Source organism: Microcaecilia unicolor, chromosome 1 (assembly GCF_901765095.1).
Source record: "Microcaecilia unicolor chromosome 1, aMicUni1.1, whole genome shotgun sequence".
NCBI classification, from domain to species: Eukaryota; Metazoa; Chordata; class Amphibia; order Gymnophiona; family Siphonopidae; genus Microcaecilia; species Microcaecilia unicolor.
This window is the reverse complement of record NC_044031.1, coordinates 738,057,346-738,083,970: the sequence shown is the minus strand read 5'-3', so window position 1 is coordinate 738,083,970 and position 26,625 is coordinate 738,057,346. Positions and strand designations below refer to the sequence as shown.

Below are 26,625 nucleotides of genomic sequence, written 5' to 3'. Positions count from 1 at the left end.
CAATACCCCCAAAGCTAAAAGAGATATCCCTGGACCTCTGAACCTCCAGAAACAGATTCCAAGACGCAGGTACACATAAGGACAGAAAACAAAACTCCCTTTAAAACCAAATACAGAGAAGAAAAGACAGAAAGAAGAATAAGATTGACAGGGCTCACCACCTTCCACCTGCTGGAGACTGAGAATACTAGATCTTTCTCAACACAGCAAGGGCTCTTATTTTTCTCTCTCTGAAGAGTCAGAATTCTCAGTTTCCACCTGCTGCAAGGCATTCACAACCCATCAGTCACTTGCGGGCCGGTCCGAAGGGACGCTAAGGAATGATTTTTTATAATACAGCTTACCATATAGCTAAGAGACAAGAGCAGATATATGATGGGAACAAGATACGTGGTACACAGTCAGTTGGGATAATTTGATGGTTAGCTAAACTCAAGGCATGTTAAAGCAAGAGATAAGGAACTAAGTTATAGTGTGTGTAGCAAGCTAGACCAGGTTCAAAATGAGTGTATGGCTGTGGAGCTGAAAGATCTATACTGACTAAATAGCAAAGGAGAAGATCAAAACACATCCCAAGAACTGGAATATGAAGGAAAAAACAAAGGCAGTCTTATTCACAATGAAAAGGTTAAAACTGGTGGCAATTTATATTTTTATTTGATGGTTTTTAACTCTAACTATATTAACTATAGTTAACTACATAAGCTATTGATTTCCCTCTACGTCCTAACTGCTAAAAAAAATTTGTAATTTCTCCAAACTGTAAATTGTAAGCCACTTTGAACTGAAACTTGTTTTTGGGTAACAGTGGGTAAGAATGCATGCACAAATAAATAAATATCTAGGTTGATTTTTACTTTTCTTTTTTCTTCTCCTCCAGCTTTTGGCGAGTGTCAGTACTCTCTTTTCTTGTCTGGATTCTCATTCCTAATTCAAATGCCAATTGATTTTATTCCTTTTACTTACTGCATTTCAGTAAGGAGATGGCTCATTTTGGAGCTTGCATGCTGCAGTTTGCCTGCTGTTTTGGAATAACTATAATTATTCCTTAGAAGTTATAACCAGCTGCACTGGGAACTAAGCTTTTATTTAATAATTGAAATCAGTGTAGTAGTCATTTAAGCTGGTTCATACTGAGCATCTCATGTCTGAATGATCTCCAAGGCTGTTTGAGTGCTGGAAATGCTTCAACTGATTTACTGAAAATGTGTTGCAACGTCTTGGCATCACTGGTAATGTTATAACTTGGCAAACCAATACTGTACTGTTATATTATTTTGTTCTTAAGATGAGAAAAATAATGGAAATACTTACAAACTTAGGACTTCTTCCAGAAATTTAGTAAGGTATGTAGGATCTTCCATTAGAGACAGTACACGAAGCATATCTGTTATCTAAAATGGGTGGTGTGGGAAGAAAAAAAAATTCAACATACTTAACATTCAAAATAAAAGTTCTCTCTGACTCAGCGCTCAAACTTTGAACAGGAGCCATTATACAGAATTAGTCAACCTCAGGTTACTGCTCTATGATGAGAACGTTTCTGCAGAACCTATACTAAGGAGAAATTAGATCTTACCTGCTAGTTTGCGTTCCTTGAGTCTCTCCAGACCATTCCTGATGAGTGGGTAATATGCATTTCTTCCAGCAGAGGGAGACTGAGAATTATTGAGTAGTGACACCTATATAGGGGGCTGTGCAACCCTGACCTGCTCAGTATTTCGAATAGCCAAGCACCGTAGAAGAATCACAAAAACCCAGAAACATAAAGTATAACATAACTAAACTCCCTTCAGGAACCTGCGGAAGGAAGACAGAACCAGACTGTGACATCACAGTAGCCACTTGCAGTCCCAGAAGCATAAGGCACCCACCAAGATGACACACTCCTTCTGGGTGGGGCTCGGGAATGGTCTGGAGAGACTCAAAGAAAGCAAATTAACAGGTCAGATCTAATTTCTCCTTATCGTCTGCTCCAGACCATTCCCACTTAGTACCAAAGCAGTACTCACCGAGGGTGGGAAATTCCACAGACCAACACAGAAGGCCCAAAAGAAGCATCCTGCTAGGACTTAACATCCAACCAGTAATGCCTGACAAAAGAATGAAGAGATCACCAAATTGCCACCCGGCAAACGTCCTACGGAGGAATAAAAGAATGTTCTGCCCAAGAGGCGGCCTTGGTGTAGAATGCATCCACAACACAGCAGGTGCATCCTTACCCAGCAATAAACGGATGCCACAGCCTCCTTAATCCAGCGTGCGATGGAGGCCTTCAACGTCGCTTCCCCTTTCCGCGGACCGCTAAACAAAACAAAAAGATGATCCAACTAGAGAGTTGCACAGGGACAGAAATCCAACCCGTTCCCTACCGTCCCCGTAGGGAATCTAACCCATCCCCGTCCGTCTTCACGGGGAATCTTTCCTGTCCCAGCCCGTCCCCGCAAGAATTTAACCTGCCCTCACCCAGTCCCACAAGAATTTAATGGTACATTAAAATAATTCCAGTCGGCTCTCAGTCTCTGGGTTTAAGTCGCAGCACTGCAGGCAAGGAAGGAACGGAAGTTGGAAAACTCTGGTGCGCACATGTAAGAGTTCTCTGATTCACTGGCACTGTGTGCTAAGAGATCACTACATGCACGCGCCAGTAGGTCAGGTGACATCTGACGCTCATGCCTATGTCAGAGCTGAGCTCTGCGCATCAGCCCAGGAGCAGAAAGGATTAATAGTAACATAGTAAATGACAGCAGATAAAAATCGGATCAGTCCAGCCAGTCCATCCAGTCACAATCATTATCAATTCATGATTAAATCAACAATGAATGTGAAATTATATACTTGATTATGGTCTTTCCGTGGTGTTTCTGGGACATAGACCATAGAAGTCCGCCTGGCCCTATCCTTATGTTCCAACTGCTGGAGTTGCCCTCACAGCCCACTCCAGCCTATTCAACTTCTCATTTGCGGAACACAGACCGCAAAAGTCTGTCCAGCACTGTCCTCATGTTGCAGCCACTAAAGTTGCTGTTTAAACCCTTTCCAGCCCATCGACTGCCATATACGAGACACAGACCATATAGGTCTCCCGGTATCAGCCCTAGTTCATCACAGCCAGAGTCACCATCTAAGTGTCACACGACACATCCACACATATGCAACCATTTAAGTTTAGGTTTTGTAACTTCCATTTTCTAATTAGAGATCCTCTATGTTCATCCCATTCCTTTTTGAATTTCATCACCATTTGTATCTCTACCACCTCCTTAATGGAGACTTTCCACATCTGTGCTGTTAAAGCAAGGAGGAGGAGGAGGAGACAGCACTCAAAGAACTTGGTACTCGGTAGGTGAGAGGCTGGCGCAAGTGCAGCATAAACTTCCACGAGAACCCCACAGGAAGTGCTTCCATCCCCATGGGAACCCCATAGGACTGCTTCCGTCCCCATGGGATACACGCAGAACTGCTTCCATCCCTGCGGGAATCCCGCGAACCCCGTTTCCGTGCAGGTCTCTAGATCCGACTTAGGAAACTCCACCGTCCGGCGAATATAACACTTCAGCACCCTATGGGCATCAAGCCTGTACAAGGAAGAGATTCACCCTGTGGAAAGGATGGCAGAGAAATAGACTCTGCGTCCCAGGGATCTCCCTGATCCGCATCCTCAGAGAATGGGAGCTCTGACCTGAGGGAAAGCACTTCCTCCAGATCCTCCTCAGCCGCAACGCGGGCCTTCTTGGTCCCTTCAGAGGCCCTGGTCACCGGGAGATCTTCCATAGATTCCCCCCTCTTCAGGTAATAAGCCTGATGAAGTAACAGAACAAATTTGAGGGGAAAATGAGAGAGGACCACAGAGGCATCATGCCTGGTAAGAAGTGGCAGTCCCTCTCCAAATCCAGTCCTGCAGCACTCGGACTCAAAATGGAAAACGTTCCCGCCAAAACAGCATCAGGAGCGCCACACGCCAGGAGTGTAATTTCCCCGAGAGAAGCCTCCTTACTCTGTCGAGGGGCCTTCCCAACGCTCCCTGCCACCAGGACACCCGAATCCGGGTCAGCGCCCGTCACAGTCTCAAATTCTTCACACACGAGGTAAAGACTGCTGTGCACAGAGACCACCCGCCAAGCAGAACAGACCGCACACTTATGTGCCTTCTCCAACTGGGAGACCATGGCAAACTGCCAAGCCAAACTATACCAGAGCGGTGTCCAGCCACAAGCTTCCCACTGCAAAAGAAGCTCACTCACCTGACAGTGCTGCAACCAGCAGTGCTCTCTTCCAAATACGGGCCCGCATTAAGGAACTTTTCCCAGGTAAACAGGGGAGAAGGCCGAGGCACACCACTCACCAAAGGAGAGGAGGAGAGGAGAAATGGACCCGGAGACCAAAGTATACACCCCCAAAAGTGCAGGGGCCCAAGCCTGAGGCCAGAGAGAGACTTTTTTTTTTCTGCTGCCTGTGTATTCTGTTTCTTGCCTCTTTTTTTAATCAGCAGCAAAATCTGTTCCAGGCCACCCCTGAAGCAATCCCTTAAATACTAAATGGGGCCAAAAATGGCACACCCGACCAAAGAAGAGCAGAGCTGCACAGACTCACCTACTTCTGCTCAACTGAGAAATACTGAGTAAGTCAGGGTTGCACAGCCCCTTAATACAGGTGTCACTACTCAGTAATTCTCAGTCTCCCTCAGTTGGTAGGAGTGCACATTACCCACTCGTCGAGAATAGTCTGGAGCAGATGATAAGGAAACAGTTTATTATAACTACAAAAAAAAAACAAAAAAGAAAAGCTCATCTCTTTTTGATGAAATGCCTTTAAAAAAATAAAACAAAAACCACACACACACTCTCTTCAACTACACCAACTCAAACTAAAATAGATACTTTCAAATGAAGTAAAAACCTTTAAATATTCTCTAGTACACCATATGGAGGTACTGCAGGAGCACATAGCTCAGACAGGCTCTATGGAAGCTTTATCTTAGGTTAATGTTCACTTTAAAAAAAGTTTTTAATAGTGTACATCTTTTCAGTGCGCTATACCCCTGAAGAAACTTTCAACTTTTCAAATGAGCTGGCAAGACTGAAGCTTCTCTTTAAAATCAGAACACATTTTGAAGCCAGCCTGGTGGAGCAGTAAATCTCAAGTTCAATTCCCCGGGATGCTGCAGAGAGGGCAGGTCATTGTTAAAAGGTGAGACACCTCATGGTCAAATTTAGAGTGAATGATACAAGCTCCTGCAAGAGCCCTCGTCTCCTGACTGTAGGACCATTGCTATAATGACCAGATTAAGAAAAGAAGAAAACCGGGGGGGGGGGGGGGGGGGGGGGGGGGGGAGGTGTTCCGACTACTTGTACATAGAAGTTCATGGATTAAATTTTACTTCTGATCCCCACTGAACTGGAAGAAAAAGGAGAGGGGAAGAACTAAAAGGACCCCCCCCCCCCATAATATATATATATATATATATAAATATTCAGATTTCAACGCTTAACAATATCAAAGAGTGTCAAATGTGCACCTTTGTATTTAGACCAGCATGCTAAACCTAATGAATCATGCAAAAAAATCTATAAACATGAATTTTTCAAAGTAAATTTACTTGCCTCTTCTACCATTTCTTCCATACAATCTGCATTGTTCTGCACAGAGGGACATACAACACACATTTCCAGGCGAAGAAACACTTGAATTTCACACCTAAAGTGACAGACACACTTGCTTAAAACTTGGCAGTTTAATAAATTATTCCAACTACCATTCAACTGGAACTGTCAGGTTTAAAATCCAAATTTCTGCAAAATTACTAGTGCAATAATTTCTATAATCAAATAGGGAAAGCAAAATATTCAGTTCTAATAAAACTTTTTTGCCAAAAACCCGTCAGTAAAAAATTATCATACTAGCCAATAGCATAGTAATTAATAAATAAGAAACCTCAACTGCCCAGGGGAGTCTACCACTTGCTCTTTAACCCCTAAAGGGCTTCTCATACAGGTCTAAAAAAAAAATGGAAAAAAGACATTCCAAAAAAAACAAGATCCAAACTACTGTGGCACAGCAAAAAAAATAAGCAAATCACTTATCTTTAATAAACTTCATAGAACTTTTACCTTCATCAGCTTTGGAACTCTGCAAGTGAATCCGACTGGAACTCTAAAAGACCAACAGAGTTTCTGAAAGTTCTACAAGACCTGTTTTCGAAGCCCTTTAGGGGTTAAAGGACAAGTGGTAGCCTCCCCTGGGCAATTGAGGTTTATTATTGATTATGCTATATGCATGATCATTTCTTACTGAAAGTTTTTGGCAAACGTTTTTGCCATAACTTCTATGCCAAAACAAATTCTCTATGAATTGTGGTAAAATGCTAAGTCTAAAATCAAAACATCACCTATCAAAAAAAAATATCAAGTCAGCTAGTCAACTGGCATGCCATCGCCTTTTCCTTAACAAGTAATAAGTGCCAACACCTCTGAAATTTTCATTGGGATGATTTTATTTTTGTAATATTTAGTCATGTACCATTAGAACACTATTTTGCTATATTCAAAATTTGATTATATTACCACACTGCTGGCGTTTGTATACCACCACAGTGCTGACAAATGTTTCTGATATTGGGGTACTTCACACACTGCAGTTTACTTTTTCCATAGCTAAGATTCTTGTAAAGCATGAAGCGGCTTCCAAAACTTAAATATTTAGTTATCAGAACGAAATGGAAATTATATTAGGAAAGTAAAGCACATCCTTATTTTGGTGCAACAGATATTATTGAAATAAAAAAAATATTTTAAAAAGTTAGAAAAGTACAGCTTTTGAAGGTATTAGATCAAACGGATGCAAAACATACAGTACTCTGTAAAAACCTTCACATCCATTAAGTTTATCTTTCACACTAGTAAAAAAGGCCCGTTTCTGACACAAATGAAACGGGCGCTAGCAAGGTTTTCCTCGGAGTGTGTATGTTTGAGAGAGTGTATGTGAGAGTGACTGTGTGTGAGAGAGAGAGTGAATGTGCGAGTGTGTGTGTGAGAGAGAGAGAGTGAGTCTGGGTGCGAGTGTGTCTGTGAGAGAGAGTGTGTGTGTGTGAGAATGTGAGGGGGTGCAAGTGCGTATGTGAGACACAGTGTGTGAGTGTGTTTCACACAGAAAGTGTGTGCGAGAGTCTGTGTGTGAGACACAGACTCTCTGTGAGACTGAGTGTATGAGACCAAGAGTGTGTGACTGTGTGACACATAGAGTGAATGTGATACAGTGTGAGACATATTATAGAGTGTGTGAGAGACAGTGTGTGAGAGTAAGAGAGAGAAAGACATTGACTGTGAGAGAGAGTGTGTGTGTGACAGAGATACCTCCCCCCCTCTGGTGTCAGGCCCCCCTCCCTCCCTCTGGTGTCTGAGCGCTACTGTGCAGGACGCTGATCTCTGGCTGTGCTTCAAGGAACTGACCAATCCTATTTAATAGGATGCACCTCCAACATTCTGAAGCCGAGAAACCTCGTGTGGTTGGTCACTTCTGCTTGTGACGAACCCGGAAGTACGTGATGTCAATTCAGGAGATGGATACAGAGAGCAGGAATGCCTCAGCCATGCAGTCAGCTTCAGAATGTTGGAGGTGCGTTTTATTATATAGGATTATGGCATCTAAAAAATACACAATTCAACATGTATAAGTTTCACAGAGCTGCACAACCTATTTTACATTCTCAATGTAAAATAAAAATTATAGAAATATTCAAAATGTAATTAAGGGGGAAAAAAACTCAATTGCATTATGTTCACAGTCCCATACTCAATACTTGGCGGGAGCCGCTTTTGTACAAACAATAGCCACAAGTATCGATCAACTTTGCACAACAGGCTGGTGCAGTTTTTGCCCATTTTTGGTGGCAGAATAACTCAAGCTCTTTTAGGCTGGCTGGGTTTCATCTGTGGATTGTAGCCTTCAAATCTTTACACAGGTTTCCTGTTGGATATAGATCTGAGCTTTAACTGAGACATTCAAGGACATTCACTTTTTTCTCACTGAGCCACTCCATTGTTGTTTGCTTTGTGATTCTTGCTTAAAGGAAAATTTTCCTTCCTGTCTCGGGACTATGGCTGATTAGAACAGGTTTTCCTCCAGAATCTGCCTGTACTTTGCAGCACCCATTTTTGCCTCTATCTTAAAAAAAAATGATCCTTTTCCTCTTACTGCTACAAAGCTTCCCAACAACATAAAGCTACACCACTATGCTTTACTGTAAAGATGATGTAAGCAGGGTAGGGTATTTTTTTTAAATGCTATACACTGCTTATCCCTGAGACCAAAATGTTCTATTTGATCTAGTCAGACTTCAAAGTCTTCTCCTACATGCTTATTTTAACATTTTCTATACTGTCCTTCATAAATAAGCACCAAAGCAAATGACAAGTAACAAAAAAAAAAATTGGGTTGCATTTCGATCAAAATTTGAATCGTGATTAATCGCATTACAGGTAAGTTATTTATTTTTTCCCACTGCAGCTCCAAGTCACTTAACCCTCCATTGCCCAGAGTCATAAGGAGTTGCAGTGAGAACAAAAGTAAACAACACACTTTGAACTGTGTGATTAATTGCACAATTAATCACAATTACAAATTTTAATCAAAATGCAGCCCTGAGTAAATTAAAGAATAAAAAGAAATTAAAGAATCTAAAGCAGTATGCAGAATAGCTATAAACTGCCTTACAGTTTTCACAGCCTACTTCAGAAATGTAGCCCCCCCCCCCCCCACAAAAAAAGTGTTCTCCAACATAAAATTTGACCTTACCTGCTAATTTTCTTTCCTCGAACCCTGCTAGACCAGTCCAGACAAGAGGTTTGTGTTGCCCTTCCAGCAGATGGCTGAGTAACTCAATACTAGTATAAACAGTGGTTCAACCTTGGTGATATAACTACTTAGAAAGAGAAGCCGAAACAAAACATGTACAGGAAATTCTCTCCTAAATCCACTGCAAGGAAAAAGAATGATAGCTTAATGCTGAACCAGAGACACTGAAGGGAATACTCCAAAAAACTTACTTCCAGGGTAGGTCCTGAACTGATCTAGCAGGGCTCCAGGATAGAAAATTAGCAGGAGGAACAAGATTCCTTATCCTGCTAGACAAGTCAACATGAGTGGGATGCACCCAAGCATCAGGACCCCGGAAAAGACAAGGGCCCCTGGGAACTGAAGGCACTATCCTCCATAACCCATAAAAGTACCATAAAAATTTCCGTCTGATGAAACAGATATGCTGAACTGACAGCCTCTCTAATCCAGTCTTTCATAATTTGCTGAAGAGTATGAAAAAAATAATCTGATTTGTCCCTTTATATCCAAAGCACAAAGACTTTTGTTCTCTTCCAGTTCCTCCCTGAAGAAGGCTGAAAGATAGACTGGAGAAGGTACCTTTGGTAAAAATGACAGCACTGTACACAGGGGACACTGACTGTTCTGTAAAGGTAAGGAAAGGATCCCTACATGAGAGAGCCTGCAGTTCCAAAATATGCAGGACTGGTAGCAGGATTGATTGCTAGCAAAAGAATTTACCTTTAGGAACCATAACCTGTACCGTAAGTGAACTTAGAACCACTGTCTATCCCTGCTTGCAAGGCTATGACTGAAGGGAGATCAGCTCGAGTTGGAAAAAAAAAAAGCACAGTCCACAGAGTCCAGTGCTGCTGCCATGGATGCCAAAACCTGCAGGTATTCTTGCCTTTGGCACAGTTATTTTAATAATGTTCCTGACTTAGGCCTGCAGCTTCTGCCTTTTCTTGGGTAGAAATACTTTGCCCTGAGTACTGAATCATGCTCCTAGATATTCTATTGCCTGGAATGGAATCAGCTTGTTCTTGGATGTGTTGAGCATCTAAACTCAGCTCTTTAACGAAAATAGGCAATCCACTCTAAAGGCATTTCTATAACTAGGCATTTGAGGTTATGAACACCTTGCAAGCATAAATGCTGAGAAAATTAGCACTTACACAACTGCCATAAGGGCATACATTTGTGCAATGGCAGACAACTGCAAGGGGGGAGGGGGAGAATGCTGAATGAGGCTCCCAGTTGCACAAGGAACTTACCCAGTACTTAAGTTAAACATGCCTTTACATACCAGCAGTTACACTAGCTCTATGGCTAGTGTAACTGCACACATCTAAATGTAAAGAATGGCAATATCAGGATGTGCTAATATTCTGTAACAGCAACTTAGTGGCTAGATGCCATTACAGAATAGGTGCTCACTGTGCTGCATCAGGGTGCCTAAAAGGAGTCACCCGCTATAGAATTGCCACCTCTATGACCTCCTCCCTCTCCTTGTATGACTTCATCTGAATCAACTAGCCATTCAAATAAGGACAAACTAAAACACTAACTTCCGCAAAGCAGCTGTCATTACTACCATCACTTTGAAGAAAGTTCTAGGTGCCATGGCCAGGCCAAATGGGAGCACTTGAAACTGAAAATATCATTTCAGCAACACAGAACAAAGAGGCCTCTGGTATGCAAATTCAGGTAGAACATGTAAATAAGTTTCCATCAGGTCTGGAGCCATTAAGGACTTCCACTGACAAACAGCTCCTAAGATGGACCTCAGTATTTGCCTCTGAAAACTGGAGATTCAGAGCACTCTGTTGACTCCCTTGAGGTCTAGGATTAGATACAACATGCACTATTTCTTGGGCACCACAAAGTAAATGGAACATCTGCTTGTTCCCTGTTCAACTTACTGAACTAGTGTGACTTCTTCAAGCTACAGCAATCTGTCCAGAGTCAACCTAACAACTGCCACTTCAGCTGGAGATCTGCAGACAACTCAAGAACAATGTTGGACAGAGGCTAAGCAAATTCCAGCACATAGTCTACTTGGATCACATCTAAAACCCAACCGATCTGAGCTTATCTGGGCCCATCTCTAATAAAAATGGTTTAATCATCACACAATGGTATGAACTTGAGACTGGGCCCCTCAAAATCTTGACAAATAATCTACACACCATCAGTGTCCCCTGTACTGGTCTCTCAGCCAGCTCTTCAAGGACCCAGAAAAGACTGCCTTCTTGGCCAGAATTTATTTGGCTAGGAGCCACTGATCCTCACTGGACATATCTTCTTGCTTCCCTGAAGCACCTGGTAGCTGACACACCTGACCTATGCTTTGGCGGTGAGCCCCCAGTAGCCTAGGAACTTTAGATTCTCCCAGGTTCTTAACAAGCTTTTCCAAATCCTCTCCAAAAATGCCACAGGAATCAATGGGAGTAAACTAGACAGTCACTCTTAACTGAGGCCCTAATCAGATCACACAGTGTGTCCACTAGGTTGACCTTACCTATCTCCAGAAACACCAGATCCAAGACCTGTTGCTCAGGACCTGAAAAGGATCCCTCTGGCAGCTGGTTTGCCCATTGAAAACAGGCATGGTCCACATAATTTCCACAAATTGACATCTGCAAGGGACACAGGAGACTGAGAAATATTGGCTAGTTGCGGACTATACTTATAGGGAAAGGACTTTGAGCCAGTCGATCTCCATCTGCTGGCAGGAGAGCATATACTCACATCTCAGGACTGGTTTGAAGGGAAGGAGGAGGAAAATAATCATATTACATGAAAAATAAAATTAGGGATATCATACTCTCTAACTTTTGCTTCTTTGTCCTGGCTTTCCCCAAATTGTTGTCTGATGGCTTTGCTAGTCTTTAGCAAACAATTTCTGATGGTATCCATACAATTTGCCTGTAAACAAAAAAACAAAAACACACACACACACAAGATAGTTACAATCTACCCACTCATATATGAATAATGCACATATGTAACAATTATTATCTGCTCACTTATCTGTGATTAGAGTTTCAAAGCTGGGAGAGTGTGGTTTGGAGTAAATTATTTCCACACATTATAAAATCGTTTACAAAAATTTTTTCTTCAAGTAAAGCATGCACAATTTTTTCACCTGACTTCATAGTACACATGATTTTCAGTTTAAATGTTTGGGCACTTGGAGTAAGTAAATACAATTGTTTCATTTAAATATAATGTGTGAACTGCATTGACAGAATTAACAAGCCCATTATCAGTTATGGAAAAATGAGGTCTTACCTGCTAATTTGCTTTCCTTTAGTTCCTCCAAACTGGCCAAGAGAAGACTGATGGGTTGTCCACTCCTATCAGCAGGTGGGGACTGAGAATTCTGATTTTTGAGTGAGACAATAAGAACCCTATACAATCTCTACTAGAATTAGTATCAACTTTCCAAAGCAAAGGTAGAACAGAGAAGTCAGGCTTCATTTGTGCTACTGTCCAGCTCCATTACAGCCACCAATAAATGCAAAGAAGTGTTGGCCTTTAAAAATATTTTTAAAAAACTTTATTTATACAACAAACAAAGAACAAGCCGCTGCCCACAGAGTAGCTCCCAAGCAGAAACCAGAACTGCTCAACACACCAGCAATATCCACTCTTAGAACAGAAGAACACAAGGTGGGATCGGTCAGTCTGATGGGAAACTATACAGTAACAAAGCAGTGAAATCAAGGTACTCGCAGAGCCTCGCAGTAAGAACATGCTCTCCAAAAACTGCATCCCGACACACCCAAACATCCACTCTGTAATGTCGAACAAAGGAGTGCAAAGACCACCAGGCTGCTGCTCTATAGATGTCCAGAGGCGGAACCAGAGAACACTCAGCCTAGGACGCTGCCTGACCCTTAATGGAATGGACCTTAACACCTGCTAGGACAGACCTGCCTCTAAGAAAGTATGCAGAACCGATTGTCTTTTCAATCCACCTCACGATAGTAGCCTTAGACACTGCCAGTCCAATATGGCAGCTACCCACAATGAAAAGATAGTCTGAGCGCCGAAACACATCTGTTCTATGAATATACTCCAACACTCTCCTGACAATCGGCTAGTGTAACAGACGTTCCTCCAAGCTCTTCGATGAGCCTAAGGTAGGCAACGCCACAGATTGGTTCAAACGAAAGGACATTAGCACCTTGGAAAGGAAGAAAGGAAGGAACCAGACGCAAAATGATTTTTTCCTTGGAAAACTCCAAAGAGGGCGTTAAGCATGACAGGGCTTGCAACTAGACCCGTCTCGCCGAGGACATCACAACCAACACCACAGACTTCACAGTAAGATTCTCAAGGGAACATGATGACTACGGCTCAAAGGGTGGTCTAACCAGAACTGAGAGGACCAGATTAAGACCCCAAGAAGGAAACAGCACACAATTCAGCAGCTGAATAAGGGTAACAGCTTTCAAAAATCAAACGACATCCAGATGGTTGGTGAGCCTGATGTTAGTGCCGGGCAAAACGGTAGAGACTATTATAAAGAACAAAATTACAGAACATATTCAAAAGCATGGATTAATGAAACAAAGCCAACATGGATTTAGTGAAGGGAAACCTTGCCTCACCAATCTATTTCTTTGAATAGGTGAACAAACGTGGATAAAGGCGAGCTGGTTGATATTGTGTATCTGGAGTTTCAAAAGGCGTTGGACAAAGTACCTCATGAAAGACTCCAGAAGAAATTGGAGAGTCATGGGATAGGAGGTAGTGTCCTATTGTGGATTAAGAACTGGTTAAAGGATAGAAAACAGAGTACAGTTAAATGATCAGTATTCTTAATGGAGAAGAGTAGACAGTGGGGCTCCCCAGGGGTCTGTGCTGGGACCACTGCTTGGTCTAGAGATGGGAGTAACTAGTGAGGTAATTAAATTTGTTGACACAAAGTTATTCAAAGTTGTTAAATCGCAAGAGGATTGTGAAAAATTACAAGAGGACCTTACGAGACTAGGTGTCTAAATGGCAGATGACGTTTAATGTGAGCAAGTGCAAAGTGATGCATGTGGGAAAGAGGAACCCATAGTATAGCTACGTAATGCAAGGTTCCACATTAGGAGTCACCAAGAAAGGGATCACGGCGTCGTTATTGACGATACGTTGAAATCCTCTACTGTGTGCAGCGGAGGCTAAGAAAGCAAATAGAATGTTGGGAATTATTAGGAAAGGAATAGAAAACAAAAGTGAGGACATTATAATGCCTTTGTATCGGTCCATGGTGCGACCGCACCTCGAATATTGTGTTCAATTCTGGTCGCTTCATCTCAAAAAAGATATAGTGGAATTAAAAAAAGGTACAGAGAAGGGCGATGAAAATGATAAAAGGGAATGGGACGATTTCCCTAAGAGGAAAGGCTGAAGTGGCTAGGGCTCTTCAGCTTGGAGAAAAGACGGCTGAGGGGAGATATGATAGAGGTCTATAAAATAATGAGTGGAGTGGAACGGGTAGACGTGAATCGTTTGTTTACTCTTTCAAAAAATACTAGGACTAGGGGGCATGTGATGAAGCTACAAAGCAGTAAATTTAAAACGAATAGAAAATTTTTTTTTCCTTCACCCAACGTGTAGTTAAACTCTGGAATTCGTTGCCAGAGAATGTGGTACAGCCAGTTAGCTTAGCAAGTTTTTTAAAAGGTCTGGACGGCTTCCTAAAGGAAAAGCCCATAGACCATTATTAAATTGACTTGGGGAAAATCCACTGCTTATTTCTGGGACAAGCAGCACAAAATGTATTGAACTTTTTCGGGATCTTGCCACGTATTTGTGACCTGGATTGGCCACTGTTGGAAACAGAATGCTGGGCCTGATGGACCTTTGGTCTGTCCCAGTGTAGCAATAATGTACTTATAAAGGCTTGCCCTTAATAAGGCCGCTAAAACAAGCCAAGGCTGCAACTTAAACCTTAAGAGAGGACAAAGACAAAGCCTTATCCACACCGTCCTGTAGAAAATTCAAAATTTGCACCACTGAGGCATGCAAAGCTATCACTCCATGATCTTCGCACCAGATCTAAAAAATTCTCCAAGTTTGTTTATAAGAGAGGTAGACCTATGTTGAGACAGGAGCATTGTGACGATCACCCTAGCTGAATAGATCTCTTCCTCAGCCTAGCCCTCTCAACAGCCAGACCATAATTCAAAAATCGAGCCGGATTTGATATGGCGATTGGTCCTAGTCTCAAGAACAATACCACCACAAGAAGCATTAGGTCTGTATATCAAGGTCTTCTTGGCCAATTCAGAGACTTCGATTCTTTGAATGACTTGAACAATCAGAGGCCCCAGGGGAACACATACAGCAGACCCACTGGCCATGGCTGATGCAGGGCATCGATCCCCTCTGAGCTCTGATCCTTTCTGCAACTGAAGAACTGAGGAGACTTTGGCATTCTCCTGTGACACCATGAGCTCCGTCTCCGGTAAGCCATTCCCCTGTATTCAACGTATGTCGACTAAAAGTCTGCCTGTATGTTCTGCCTCCCTGCCACATGATCAACCAAGAGAAAGGACAGGTGGTCTTCCGCCCAACTCAAGAGACGTGCGCTCTCTTCTGCTAATAGATGATTCTTCATCCTGACTTGACAACTGATGTATGCCACTGCCGTGGCATTGTCAGACAAGACTCTCACCACCTTGCCCCTCAGAAGACCGTGAAATGCCTGCAGAGTCGATTGTATTGCCCTGGTCTCCAAAAGATTGATGGACCACTATGTCTATTCCCAAGAACAGAGACCTTGAGCCAGATGACTGAGAGAATGGGCTCTCCAGCCCATCAGACTGGCATCAATAGTCACCACCATCCACAGAGGTGTCTCCCTTTGACAGACTGGGAGAATGGACCCTCCAGTTGCCTGGGGACACCAATTGGAGAGATCTCTCTGTAAACACTTCATATGAGTCCTGGCCCATGGAAACAGCTCTATCGAAGCTGTCATGGACCCCGGGACACGAAGATAGTCCTTGGCTCTCAGAGATCCACAGTGGAGATGGCTCAGAATCTGTTCTTGGACTTTCCAAATACTTGATGCAGGAAGATACACCTGGCACCGAAGAGTATCAAACCAGACACCTAGGTCTGCACTGGCACTAACCGACTCTTGAAAAGATTGATCACTCAACCTAGGGACTCCAGAAATTAAACTACCTATGCTAAAACCTGACAGCTCTCCTGATATGATTTTGCATAAATTAACCAATCATCCAGATATGGATGTACCAGAATTCCTTTCTTGTGGAGGGCCGTTGCCCCTACTACCATGACCTTGGAAAATGTACAAGGATGTGGTACCAGGCCAAAGGACAGCACAAAAAACTGAAAATGCTTTCCGAAAACTGCAAAACGAAGGAACCTTTGATGGGCCAGACGAATCGGAATGTACAGATATGCCTCCCAGTGAAGTCAGAAACTCTCCCGATTGGACCACCACAATGATGGAACTAAGTCTCCATGTGAAAACTGGGTATCCTGAGCACTCTACTCCCTTGGGATCTAAAGATGGGCTGGAAGGTACCACAAAATAAATGGAGTAACGACCTGTCCCCAGTTCTGCTGTTGGAACAAAGCACACAGCTCTCAGTTGAAGAAGCCTTTTGAAGGTATTCCTGACTACCCTCGCATTCACACGAGACCAACATAATGACACTAGAAAGGCATCCAGCAGAGGATGAGCGAACACCAAGGAGTAGCCTTCGTGACCTACATCAAGGATCCACAGGTCTGAGGTGATCTGGGACCAACCTCCAACAGAAATCTGTCAACTGAGCTGTTACCGCTATCAAAAGATGAGCTTCAACACCTTCATTGAGAAACATGCCCCTTAGACAGGGCTGTCACACCAACATCCCTGCCTCCCCATCTGTCTCCATAAAAGGACTGAGAATGCTGAGGAAAATGAGTACTGACATACAGCCACTCTCTGACTGAAAACTTCGGAAATCACACACACGGCCCCTACCAGCTAAAATAACGCAGCCTGATACCCTAGGACAGTCATCTGGGAGACATGGCACTTGTCGATTCCCCCAGACTTGACCAATTTGTCCAGCTCCTCACCAAACAATAAGGAATCCTGGAAAGGAAAATTAGCTTGGATTTAGATGCTGCATCCTCTGACCAACCACAAAGCCAAAAAGAGACCTCCTGGCTGCCACTCCCAGAGCCACAAACTTACCAAAGTTCAGAGTAACTGATAACGCCAATCCGCCATAAAGGCTGACCCCACCTCAACCTTAGCAACCTTCCGGTCCATTAGGGAAAAGTCAGCTGACCTAGCCAATACTTTCTCAGCCCATCTGAAACATGCCCTGGCCACTAAGCTCCCACAGACAACAGCCTGAACCATCAGGGCTGAGACATTGAAACTATACTTCAGAAGGGTCTCCCATCATGTGGTCCTGAGGATCCTTCAAGGCTGTACACTCATCTACTGACATCATAATTTTCTTAGTGACAGCAGAAACAACTCCATCCACCACAGGAAGCTTATTAATTCCCTATCCTGACTGCATACAGGACAAAGTCTGATCATGGACCTAGTCAACCGAGAGAAATCACGAACTTCCCACTGTGCTTGAACTATGTCTTGATGTATGGGGAAGGATCTACCAGTCTTCCTGATGCCTTTCACCAGCGGGTACACTTTCCTCATTTCCTGAGATATAGGCTCCTCATCAAAATTCAGCACAGAAGAAACAAATGAAATAAGTTCCTGAAAAGCCTCCTTATGAAAACAGTCCGACAACAGAGGGATCCTCACCTGGGGGCAAGCACTCTCCCCCACTCACAGTCTTCCAAAGGCCCATCTAGGTCACCTTCTTCCCATAGGGCTCAATCTAAACAATCCAAGGGAACCTCATCCTCTCCCTTATCCCTGGAGGAAAACCTCCTCAGGTGATACTCCCTGCATGTCCCCAGGGCCTCAACTGTATTTATTTTATTTATTAGGATATATTTACCACCTTTTTGAAGGTGGTAAATAAATTTACTCAAGCCCACCTCTTTAACATTGCTTTTGACTCGTAACCACTTGTAACCACTCGCCTCCACCTACCCTCCTTCCTGTGCACATTGATTTGATTACTTTATTTTTTGTCTATTAGATTGTAAGCTCTTTGAGCAGGGACTTTCTTCTATGTTTGTGCAGCGCTGCGTACGCCTTGTAGCGCTATAGAAATGCTAAATAGTAGTAGTAGTAACAGTAAGAATAGATCAAACATAACCAATAGGCAATTACAAAAGTAAAAATATTCAAACAATACAAAGTATGGCATAGTATACTATTTACAATGTCAACATAATACAAAATAGAACATTTCAATTGACAGAAGGGTATTAGCAAAGATGGAACATATATAGGTAAGATAGTAAGAAGAGTTAGAAAGTAAGCTGACTAATTTAAAGAAAGTTGCACATGAGGACTGAGAGATGGTTAAATATCATCTCAGATAGGTTAGCAGTGGATAAACATATCCTGTGGCAGTATGTGCAGCCCGTGTCACTTCTTGTGTGTGAGAGACTAACAAGTTAGTTACTTCTTTCATTAAAGGCCTGGTTGAAGAGCCAAGCTTTCACCTGCTTCCTGAAGTAGAAATAGTCTTGTGTTAAGCACAGCCTTTCAAGGCAGTGCATTCCACAGTCCGGAGGTTCACCTGCGGGTATCACATCGCGTAATGTCTTTTGGAGAGTGATAGTCCTTGGAAGGACCTTAGTGTCCTTGGCGGTGTGTAGAGGATCATCCTATTCTTCAGGTACTCAGGGCCATTTCCTTTAAGGGCCTTGAAGATCAGATATAGAGTTTTAAAATTTAGCCTTGTATTGTACTGGTAGCCAATGAAGTTTTTGCAAAAATGGTGTGATGTGGTCACGTCGCTTACAATCTTGTTGCAATATTCGGATTCAAATGAAGCTGGTGCAGGCCCTTTGTAGTCAGACCATTGTATAGTGAATTGCAGTAATCCAATCTTGATGTTATCATGACATGAACAACTGGGGTAAGATTTACCTTCTCGATGTAAGGAGAGAGGCAGCAAATAGTAAAAGCAGCTCTTGAAGGTTGCTTGGATTTGGGGAATCAGAGTAAGTGTTGAATCTAACTGTATTCCAAGGTTCCTGACTTGAGATTTGAGGGGGAGTTCATACTTCCCAAAACAGACTTGATGTCAGTTATGTATCCACTTGTGTTAGGGACCCAGAGAAGTTCGGTTTTACTTGGGTTCAGGCAAAGTTTGACGTGTTTAGCCCATTCTTGAATTGATGTTAGACAGGTAATCAGTTTATTCAAGGCTTTAGGTAAGTCAGGTTTGATAGGTATGAGTAGTTGCACATCATCCACATAGATGTAGAACTGAGTGTCCATTGATCAGATCAGCTAGTGGCTATTGAATAGAATAGGTGACAGTATCGATCCTTGTGGTACTCCGCAGGTCAGTGCCCATAGTGGTGAAGAATTGCTGCCAAACATTATGGATGGTTGCCTGTCTGACAGACAGGATCTGAACCAGGCAAGTACTGTTCCATTGATACCTGTTTTTGTCAGTCGTGCTAGCGTGATGATACGATCCACAGTGTAAAAAGCTGCTCAGAAATCTAGCGGTACTAACACAGAGGCAAATCCTGTCTCGGATCATCTAGTAGGGATCCGAGGACCATTTCTGTTCCATAACCAGGTCTGAATCCAGACTGACATGGATCTAGCCAGTTTCTCTCTTCTAGCCAATCATTAAGTTGGACACAGATTGTTTGTTCTATATGTTTCCCTAGAAATGAGATGTTGGAAACTGGCCGGTAACTTTCAAGTTTGTCCTGGTCTAGGTGACGCATGAGATCCACTACCTTCACACCAGGCAGGCAAGTCACCAGGCGATCCTCATATCCACCAGCCACCCAGCTATCTATATGCCTAATAATCTGCCTAATAATCGAATCATCAACTACAACAGCTGTCCTAACTTTTCCCTCCCCGGCAGACGAGACATATCCTTGGTGTGAGAGAATAGTACATCCCCTGGTGGGCAGGTCCTGGCTACAGGAGTACTTCCTACACCAGGGTGATGCTGTCCTTCTAGGAGACCTCCCTTCTCCAAGGTAGCACAGGGGCTTCCAGACTGGAGGTGGGACTTCTCTACAACATCCCTGTAGGTCTCCTCTATGTACCTCTCTATCTCCCTCAGCTCCACCGAGACTGCTACTCTAGCCTCAAGAGAACGGACATGTTCTCTGAGAGCTAGGAGCTCTTTGCATCGGGCACACACATATGACATCTCACCAACTGGGAGATAATCATACATGTGACACTCAATGCAAAAGACTGGATAGCACCCCTCTCGCTGCTGGACTGCTGACTCCATCTTAGTGTTTTTGAGTTTTTCAATAATTTAAAACTTGTACAGTATTAAGGATATTAGCCTAATATAAAAATGTCTTTTAGTTTATATGGTATATTGTATGATTTATTTAGTGTTTCCTTCTTAGATGGTAATGAAATGTATTTCAAACTCTGTAAGAGCACTCCTTGCTTGTTACCCTAATTACAATAACTAACTATAAATGAAGAGTTGTCCTAGAGGTGGGCGGGAAGACTAAACTAGATCCTGCAGTGTCTTCTAGAGTTTATCTGTTAATGCTGTGGTACAAAGTTTTTAAAACTATGGGGAAAAGACTATGGATATTAGTTGATAAAATTTGCTTTTTATATTTTTATTTTGTCTTTCACTAACCTACAATTCCTCCTTTAAACCCTAATCTTTAAGTTCCCAAAGCACAAAGCAAAATAGTGTTCACTTACCAGAGAAATATCCTTTTCTCTCAGAACTTCCCTCAAACTCCGTTCCCATGCAAGTCTCCATTCCAAATGTTAACCTGTTCTGACACTGTAGTTGCCTTTTCATTCAAATGTGGATAGTCCAAAGCCTCTAGGAAATTCTCAACGGTCAACTTTTGTATTGTGAGGAATATGGGGGTGAGAGGGAGAAGGAAGGCACATGGAGGAATGAGGAGGCTCGAGAGGGAGGGAGACTGGGTAGAGAAAAGGAGGAATCTTTTTCCCTGGGGGGACTGGAGAAAAGGAAAAGACTACAATTCCCAGCAGCCCCTGAGTAGGTCCCATGGTAGAAACAGGGACTTCAATCCCCAACAGCCCCCAGAGGAGGTCGGGCAAGAGAAGGGAGTTGGAAAAACCTGTCCCAGAGAGCCAGGATGAGGGAGGGAGTTCTGAACCTGCCCAATTAAGCAAATGAAGAGCAGCTGAGCAATGGGTGTGGGGAGGAACCTATGGACTGGCAAGGGGAAGAAAAGGAGGAGGAACTAGAGCAGGAGGAGGCGATGGAGATTGCTGCTCTGACTAAACTGGAAGGAAAGGAGGTGAAACAGCAGAGGGCTGTTTTTGAGGAGAACCTGGTAGAATTAGGGAAAAGGTGGCTACCCCACAAGGGGAGCTGAGAGAACGGGTTTACCACAGAAGGGTCAAAGGGTCATGCGGGTGGGTGGTCAGGGTATAATGCTAGCCTGGATGGGGAGGGACCCTTGCCACTCTCCCTAGGATGATTTCTTTTGAAGGGGAGAGAGGAGGAGTGGTGGTTTTCGTATAACTGCAATACATGAACTGCTGTGTTTGGGGAATTGTTTTTTTTTACATAACTGCTTACATGAACTGCTGGGAGTTTGAACCCTTTCTGAACTGCTGTGTTTGGGGAATTGTTTTGCCTAACTGCTTATGTGAACTGCTTGGGGGAGGGGTGGTTGAACCCTCTCTGGAGCTACCGGGTTTGGAGAATTACTTGGCATACCTGCTATACATGAACTGCTGGGAGTTGGAACCCTTTTGAGCTACTGAGTTTGGAGAATTACTTTACATAACTGCTATACATGAACTGCTGGGAGTCGGAACCCTTTTGAGCTACCGTGTTTGGAGAATTAATTTATATAACTGCTATACATGAACTACTGGGAGTCGGAACCTTTTTGAGCTACCGTGTTTGGAGAATTAATTTATATAACTGCTATACATGAACTACTGGGAGTCGGAACCTTTTTGAGCTACCGTGTTTGGAGAATTACTTTACATAACTGCTATACATGGACTGCGGGGAGTTTGAGCCCTTTTTGAGCTACTTTGTTTGACGAATTGCTTTGCATAACTGCTTTATATGAACTGCTGAGATTTTGGAACCTTTTGGTTGTTGTTTTTTTTTAATACTATGCTGTTGAACTGCTATGCTTCCTGAGAAAGGCAGTGGTGGGAACTACCTTTGGAGGAGCAGTTGACACCAAGGGATTACAATAAAGCGTAATGATCTGACCTTGTGGAGTGCCGTGTGCTCTTTAGCAGTGAATTACAGCACACAGCTCAACTAAAGGGCCGAGGGACCTAAGAGTCTCCTGGTGGTGGAGGCCTTCCAAACTCTGGGAGCTGCCATTTGTTTCAGGTAGTCACTTAGGGAAAAATTTAATTAGAACATGGTCTGACCATGATAGAGATGTTATTTCAATACTGTTATCCCAGAATTCTGGGATATCCACCCCTTTGTAGAATACCAGGTCTAGTATGTGACCCTTTTTCATGGATAAGTCTGTAGAGTGAGCCGTGGAGACCGCTCCAACAACGGTGCTCGAGAATCCAAAATGGTAGCAGTTCCTGCTAAAACGGGAATTGGCAGCCTGTGGGAAAACTGGCTCTGTACACTCACTTCTGGATGAGTTCATCACAGGAGCCCGAGAAATCACAGCTTCTCCCAATGCCGAGGCCCCCACTGCCTCCAAAGCTGCACAATATTTGAAGACTTCAGCTAGTGGTAAGGTCCCGATGCTGACAAGTGGCGTACTTCCTTAATTTATCCGAGCTAATGGCACCGAAACAACATGGCTGGACACACAATTCCCGAGAAAGAAACCAGAGACACAGCGAAAGACAGCCTAGAAAAGCGTACCCAGAGCACAAGCACCAATGCAAGAGAGAAATTTGCTCCCCCCCCCCTTTTATTTTGCGTGTGTTGTTCCCCATGGCACTCCAAATCCCCTTCCCACCCACAGGGCTGAGACACAGAAAACTACGTCTAACCATCCTAGGCCCCATAGAAATCCAAGGGAAGAAGGGACTTGGTCACCCGAGTGTAACCCCCTCCCCCAAGGAAATTGAGAACCGCTGTGGGCCTCAGTCCCAGCCAGCAAAAGATAACCCAATGGAATCCAGGCGCAGAGCAAGAGAAAGGTAAAGCAAATTCTATTTTGTCCTGTTTATTTTTATTTATTTATTAATATATTTCAAAGCTAAGAAGAGAAAATTAGAAATCCTGAGACTGAACAGCTCATTACATCCACCACCTGCTGGAGACTGAGAATATTGATTCTAGTAGAGACTGCATAGGGTTCTTATTGGCTTACTCAAGAATCTGACTCTCTACCTCCTAGTAGGCATGGATAACTCAGTCTTCTTTGGGCCGGGCCGGAGGGACGCTAAGGAACATTTTCTTTTTTTTCTCCATACAAATAAAAGACCAGATAAAATGCACTTAGCTAGGAAAGATGCTCAACGCAGCTATAGCTATTATACATACTGATTTGTTTTATTACCTCTAATTTTTCAGTAGTTTGGGATTTCAGATAACTTTTAATGACTGCAATTGCATTTTGAGCATATAATGAAGCATTTCCTTCCGTTACAGTTTTCTGATAATCTTCATTTAAATAGGAAATCATGTCTTCTTGTGTTTTAAAATCTGAAAAATAAAATAGTAAAAGGAAAAAATTACATCTTACTTGTTAATTTTCTTTCCTTTAGTCTCACCAGACCAGTCTGTAGGTTGTATCTGTCAACCAGCAGATGGACACAGAGAAACAAAGTAGTTCTATGTGATTCTCCCTATAAGGGCATTGTGCCGGCACAGAAGATCAATAATTCAACTAACAATGTGATATCTCCTTCGGTTGAGTTATGCTTCACTTATGTGGCGACGCAAGGAATCACTGATAAAGGATTTCAGAAGGCTAAATTGTTGACTGAAAATTGAATCTAGCAGAAAAATACCTCTGGAAAAGAGAAAAGATATGCAAGGGCAGACTTCTGCACTGGTCTTCTGGGCCTAAGAGAAGGAAAATTAGATCATTTCCCCTTCCTTAGCAGACTCCCCAGACCAGTCCAGAACCTGTGGGATGTAGCAAAGCAGACCTAAATATGGGTGGGACTGTCAACCTTTGTCAGAATACCCTGCTGTAAACAGAGAAAATAGATATTTTCACAGAAAGGAAGAAAATTATTTCTCAGAAAAAAGTTAGGGTATGATCCACTTTCCTAACATATAGATACAACTCACAATTTCCCACTTGGCTGAGGACAATATATAGCAAATTGTATCAACGAAGAGGAAGAAACAGACGAAATTACTGAAGAAAAAAACCAAAGTTCATAACTCCAGTAAAGTAAAAAGGAAGCACGTAGAACATTTGGACACTCAGGAGTTCAAATTTGAGAAAGAGTCAAAACATTCTATGAAGTGTTTATTGGAAAAAAGAAGCAAGATATCGAATATCACCAGTATCATTTTAGACGCAGCTTTATATCAACATACTTCCAACTTAAGACTCCTGAGGAAGGCTTTTGTGGTCCGAAACACGATTCGTGTCGAGTCTTTGGATGTTCCAATAAAGGTGTTATTTTGGACATTGTTTGCAGCTTTCCTTTGTCACCCTTGTTGTGACTGTTAGATAATGGCTTGACAGGCCCGCTAGTAGTTGGAGATGAGGGGCTGAAGTATTAGAAAACCAAACTGAACCCAGACAGCTTAGTCTCTCCAGTGTAGCTGGCGGTGTTTTGGCCAGCCTTAGTAGTCCCTGAAAAAACCTGAGTACCAAAGGTCTTGGACTACTAAGAAACCAGTAAGGATTAATCAAACTGTAGAAATCTAAAGACCTACTTAATATAAATAAGCTAAGGTTAAATGAAAGTAATATAACTCTTTCTGAGAACATAGAGAGGAGATGCAGAAAGGACATCTCTGACATTTAAATAGAAATGGAGAACAGAGACACATTAAAACTTAAGAATTGCAAACATCTCCTAGATGAATACAGTTTCTCAAAGTGCACCAATTAAGACATTCTTGGTCGAGATCCATAAAAATTATCTGGCTAGAAGCAGCAGGAGAAAAACAGACATAGGACTAGCCATACTGGGTCAGACCATGTTCCTTCTAGCCCAGTATCCTGCTTCCAACAGTGGCCAATTCAGGTCACAAGTACCTGGCAGTAACTCAAATACCCTCAAATAGTAGCAACATTCCACGCTACCGATCCCAGGACACATTCTCTAAGAAAGGTCGCCTAGCAAGAGATCGGATAGTATAATACACTTCAATAGAAACTTGATTAAGGACCTCAGAAATGCCCTAGATAGGAGCAGCTATAGACAGTTAAATGCAGAGCAACAGCACTCTACAATCATTCCATTTCAGAGACTTACCCTAGGATACTAGCTGTGGAGCAACTATCTTTGGTCGATTAGAAAATGTATGCTGCACAAAGGATACAAATCCCAAGCACAACACAGCCAAGTTCTGTGCAAAACTGCTCTGCCTTACTGCAGTTTGTTAACTAAAGCACTGGAAGGCAGTTGTTATCCATGGTGCACATCAACTTTGTCTGCTGTTGTTTGAGACCCGCTGAAGCAAGAGAACTCCCAAACAAACACTTGTAGAACATGAACCTAGGAACCCTCTCAGAAGAGAAAGAAATAGAAGCTATCCAGGTTTCCAAATTTTCACAAAGCGAGTAGTGGGCACAAATGGCAGATGCAGATGCAATCACTATGTAGATTCCAGCAAGAAGGAGCAACAACAAAAATGGCACCACCACAAGAGAGACTAACAAAGAAACCCACATACACAACAAACTGTTTGAGTCTGAAAACACTGCTTCTGATGAAGGAAAAGCCATATCCCTGGTAAAGCGAAGATACTTACCTGTAGCAGGTATTCTCCGAGGACAGCAGGCTGATTGTTCTCACAACTGGGTTGACATCCACGTTGGCCCAGAAAACGGAAGTTTTTGTAAGCAAAAAATACAAGACTTTTTCCAGAGTCTTCTGGCATGCGAACAGCGCGCACCGCGCATGTGCAGACTGATTTCCTGCCCGTCGCGTGAGCGAGTAGCTCAGTTGAGTCCAAAAGCGTAACAAACAACTATAACTCCTCCAAAGGGGAGGAGGGCAGGTTTGTGAGAACAATCAGCCTGCTGTCCTCGGAGAATACCTGCTACAGGAAAGTATCTTCGCTTTCTCCGAGGACAAGCAGGCTGCTTCTTCTCACAGTTGGGGTAGCCCTAGCATCCAGGTTCACTCAAAACAATAAACATTGGTCAATTGGGCCTCGCAACGGCGATGACATAATAGAAATTGACCTACAAACAAATGCAACTGAGAGTGCAGCCTGGAACAGAATAAAAATGGGCCTAGGGTGATGGAGTTGAATTCTAAACCCTGAACAGATTCTGCAGCACCGACTGCCGCGTTGGGTATCTTGTTGAAGGCAGTAGTGAGATGTGAACGTGTGGACTGATGACCACGTCGCAGCCTTGCAAATCTCTTCAATGGAGGCTGACTAAGTGAGCCACTGATGCAGCCATGGCTCTAACATTATGAGCCGTGACATGGCCCTCCAGAGTCAGCCCAGCTTGGGCATAAGTGAAGGAAATGCAACCCGCTAGCCAATTGGAGATTGTGCGTTTTTCCGATGGCAACTCCCCTCCTGTTGGGATCGAAAGAAACAAACTGGGCGG

The 26,625-nt window shown here is 43.1% G+C and overlaps 1 protein-coding gene across 1 annotated transcript in view; it reads right to left on the bottom strand.

The window, feature by feature from the left end:
• TICRR (TOPBP1 interacting checkpoint and replication regulator) overlaps positions 1-26,625 on the bottom strand; it is a 213,342-nt gene that overhangs the window by 90,365 nt on the left and 96,352 nt on the right. Inside the window, 4 exon segments of the mRNA XM_030189695.1 lie at positions 1,315-1,394; positions 5,604-5,697; positions 11,642-11,742; positions 23,428-23,573. Coding sequence (XP_030045555.1) covers positions 1,315-1,394; positions 5,604-5,697; positions 11,642-11,742; positions 23,428-23,573 — 421 coding nt within the window.